The sequence below is a fragment of the Bos mutus genome, chromosome X (genome assembly GCF_027580195.1).
Source record: "Bos mutus isolate GX-2022 chromosome X, NWIPB_WYAK_1.1, whole genome shotgun sequence".
NCBI lineage: Eukaryota > Metazoa > Chordata > Mammalia > Artiodactyla > Bovidae > Bos > Bos mutus.
Genome location: NC_091646.1, coordinates 109,204,020 through 109,208,099, shown reverse-complemented (window position 1 = coordinate 109,208,099; position 4,080 = coordinate 109,204,020). Strand labels below are relative to the sequence as shown.

Here is a 4,080-nt window from a genome sequence, read left to right as displayed (position 1 = left end):
CAGCAGGGCCAAGACCTGTTACCAAGCCCCACAGAGGCACAGAGTTGGATATCAGGCTAATTGGGTGTGGAGTTAAGCATATTCTCTAGAATTGGCACTTTTCAGATCCTGAGATGTCTAGAGTGTAGCCAAATGGCCTTTTAAATGTCCCTGCTACTTTTAATGGAAGAACTTGGTTGCATTTCTGGGAGGATGACTTGCCACCCAAGGGAAAACAGGGTCACATAACAGATGTTACACTCACATGCTAAGATGTGGAGGCCCCTCTAAAAATGTGATAGGAGATCAGAGCAGGGGTACTTCCCAGGAGGCTAGTATATTATCAGAAGCCTTTTTGGAAGCCTGGGGCATCCTACTCCACTTCAGTCGCCAAATTTGTCCTGAGCATCTTCTGAATAAGATGCTCACCTCTCCCGTCCAGGGGAAGCAATGATGGCTGGGAAGCTAGGCAAGGGGCCTTGTCTACATCAGTAATCACCAGCTCTGAGAGGCGGACCAGCGGTGTCTGCTGCCACTTTCTGTGAGAGCTGATGGAACCCTCGCACAGGGTCATCCTTGCGGGAGGTGGGCAGATGCTGTAACTGGGCCAAAACTGGGCCTTCAGGGCAGGTGGCCAGAACTTGGAAGGAATTCTCTTCCGCCGCAGCCTGGGGTCCAGGCTTGGCCCCAGTGAGCCGCCGGGCCAGGCTTGGCCACCCGGGGGCCCCGCGCATTCCGCGCCCCCGCCCCCTCCGCCCCGCTCTTGGCCTCGCCCCCTCCCTCGTCCCCTTCTCCTCCCCCCACCAGCTGTCCCCTGTCCCCCGGGCGGCGAGACAGCCTGGGAAGAGGCGGCCTCGGGCCGAGGGGGCGTGGTGGGGAAGGGGAGGAGGTGCGGGGGTGAGGGAATAAGGAGGCCCGGGCGGCGGGGCCCCCCAGCCACTCCGCCGCCAGCCCGGAGGAGCCGGGTACCGCCGCCGCTCGCCCGCCCGCATCCCCTCGGCCTGGCCCGGGGGCAAGGTCAGCAGCGATCTGGAGCCGCCGTGTCACTCCCCGACAGCCATGAACTGCAGCGAGAGTCAGCGGCTGCGGACCCTGCTGAGCCGCCTGCTGCTGGAGCTGCATCACCGGGGCAACGCCAGTGGCTTGGGCGCCGGCCCCGGCCCGAGCATGGGCATGGGGGTCGTGCCCGACCCCTTCGTGGGCCGCGAGGTGACCAGCGCCAAGGGCGACGACGCCTATCTCTACATCCTGCTCATCATGGTCTTCTACGCCTGCCTGGCCGGCGGCCTCATCTTGGCCTACACCCGCTCCCGCAAGCTCGTCGAGGCCAAGGACGAGCCGTCCCAGGCCTGCGCTCAGCACGAGTGGCTCCCGGGAGGGGTCCCGGCCACCGCCGACGCCGCGACAGTGGCCGGCTCGCCCGCCGAGGGCCGCCGCCAGCTCGCCCCCTGCGGGCTGCCCGCTCCGGCCCTGGCCCGGGGCACTGAGGGGGTCTAGAACCGCCATCCAGCTCGCTGGCTCACCCGCTCCCTCCTCAGCTCGCCGTGTCCTCTCCTCCCCTTCCAGGGCTTGCCCACCTGAGGCTCAGAAGACGTTGAGAGGCCAGGAGACCTCGCCTGGAAGGCCGTGAAAGAAGCATTACCCTCCGGGCCGGCCTCTCACTCCTCTCCAACCACCTCAGACCCCCACCCCCACCCCGCACATCCCACCACCCTAAACTGCCTCTGTGCGCCCTGTCTTCAGACAGCCCCGACACCAAGCTCCAGCCCCCTGGGAACTGAATCCAACACGTCCAACACTTGGCATTGAACTGAAGCAATGAAGTCTACCTGAACTCTGGGCCATCTAACTGGCAGCTGCTCCAGGGGCTCAGACTCTGCAGAGCCAACGCGCTTGCCACCACTGCCAGGCCGGCCGCTGCGGCTCCAGCTTCCTGTTGCCTTAGGGACAGAGACAAAGAAAATGAAGAGACCTCAGACGTCTTTTCCCTCCCTCCTCCTTCAGCAGGAGCTAAGCAAGACACTAGGACCAGTCTGTGGTGTAGAACGGACTTGATGGGGACTGGTTGGGGAGGGGGCTTAGGGGTGGGGAAGACGTGTGAGTCCCAACTGTATGGTTTTCTTGCTTCCAGTTGTCATCCCAAAGGTAACTTGCCTACTTTTGAGCAGCTTTGCCATCTTCTGCCGTGGATAAACATTGCTGGGTGTATTACCCCAGTACTTTCCCGTGCCTTTCTTATCTTGATTCAGTTATTAGGGGAGCTATCTGCTTCCTCCATGGAATATGAGGTTCAGTTGTCTCCTGCTCTGTAACCTGGGGACTGTCAGAGGCAAGTAATAAAGGTCGTTTAAAAATGGCTTAAGATTCTTTTCTCAAAGATCCCAGCACTGAGACCCAGCACTATATACAGAATGAATTCGTTTTGCTTTTTGGAAATAATGTTTAGGTTTGGGTGTTGGGTTGTTGTGATATCCAGTTCCAATGCCATAGATGTCACTGTGAGTGAAGAAAAGGCTTATATATGGCTAAATGGGTTTTTTTTTTTTCAAATGTTTCCAAGTTATAATGGCTTTATTCTCCTTTTCCCTTAATTCTGAAACACTTTCAAATATCACAGTGCTGAATAAGGATTTTCACTTGCCTTTTGCAGTTTTTTGGCATAGACTTTAAATGAAAGCAACATCTCATACCCATCTCTATTAGCTATTATCAAAGTTAATTTTTAGAAGCCACATTTGTAACTCTCTCAAAGAAGTGACTTATTTAAAAGAGAAAAAGCCACCAAAGAGTGTAAATCTTAAGTCAGAGAGGACATGCTTACACTGTCATAACCAATGATGGGTAAAGTTAGAGGTGTATGTTTATTGATTTATTCTCCTCTGAAGGTCATCAGAAACTTGCTTGCTTAGGGCTTAAATGCTTATACCTGATGATGACTGTTTGAGCCTCATCAAACACACATGAAGTCACCTGAGCAGTAAGTCAACTTGCTTCAAGACAGCTGGTTTCTCAGTAGTAGCAGGACAACGATATTATGGGTTACTTAAATGCACTGAAAATACATAAGCCTCATTCAAGGCATTGGTTTTGACCTTGTAGCCCATATGGTATTTTACTGGAGCTATTAATAAGTTAGATGAACTTACTTTCATTCCCAGGATACACTCCTTGAAGATATACTGGCCTTGCCCCACTGGCTCCTCTCCAGTCCTAGTTCCAGCCCTAGGAACTTGCAGGTGGGGGGGCCAGGGATTGGGCAGTGGTCCAAGACAATGAGAAGAGAAGAGATGATGCTGTGAGAATCATCTCAGGGCCAGGCAAGGGGGCCTGAATGGGATATGGAAGGAGGGCACAGATATCCATCCATGCCAGGGGCATGGCAGGGGACGGGGAGCAGTGGCAGCCTTAGCCTTGTATTAGTTGGCCAGAAAATTCCTTCAGAGTTTTCTGTAACATCTTATGGAAAAATCAGAACGAACTTTTTGGCCAACCCAGTATTTTGGGTACAAAAATGTCCCTCACTGATCTGACATAACTGGGGACACGAGGTTGTTTGATAATGAAGCATCATCACTGCTCTAAGTGTTGAAATCTTGTAAACATCTGTACTATTTTTTCAAAGACATTAAAAATATATATTGCCCCCAAAAGGGCAGCTGGGAGCAGTTGGGATAATGTCCATAAAAAGCATGAATGTGCCAGCTGTGGGAAACAAATCCCGTTGCCAAACTATTCCTGCTTTTAAGCACACTTTAACCTTTTGTTTTTCAATTTCATTTTCTTTTAAATTTTTTAAAATTAATTAATTTATTTTTAATTGAAGGATAATTGCTTTACAGTATTGTGTTGGTTTCTGCCAAATAGCAACATGAATCAGCCTTAGGTATACCTATGTTCCCTCCCTCTTGAACCTCCCTCCCATCTCCCTCCCCATCCCACCCTCCTAGATTGTTACAGAGCCCCTGTTTGAGCTCCCTGAGTCATTCAGCAAATTCCCATTAGCTATCTGTTTTACATATGGTAATATATGTTTCCATGTTACTCTCTCCATACCTTCCACCCTCTCCTCACCACCCCCACCGTGTCCATAAGTCTTCTGTT

The 4,080-nt window shown here is 52.4% G+C and overlaps 1 protein-coding gene across 1 annotated transcript; it reads left to right on the top strand.

Annotated features, from left to right (window-relative positions):
* Positions 1-843: 843 nt before the first annotated feature.
* Positions 844-2,336, top strand: KCNE5 (potassium voltage-gated channel subfamily E regulatory subunit 5). The gene has a single exon (XM_005905779.2). It carries the CDS (start codon positions 1,039-1,041, stop codon positions 1,474-1,476), a length of 438 nt encoding a protein of 145 aa, XP_005905841.2. The 5' UTR covers positions 844-1,038; the 3' UTR covers positions 1,477-2,336.
* Positions 2,337-4,080: the final 1,744 nt, after the last annotated feature.

Coding starts and splice junctions, on each gene's coding strand:
- KCNE5 (XM_005905779.2), top strand. CDS start 1,039: ATGAACTGCAGCGAGAGTCAGCGGCTGCGGACCCTGCTGAGCCGCCTG.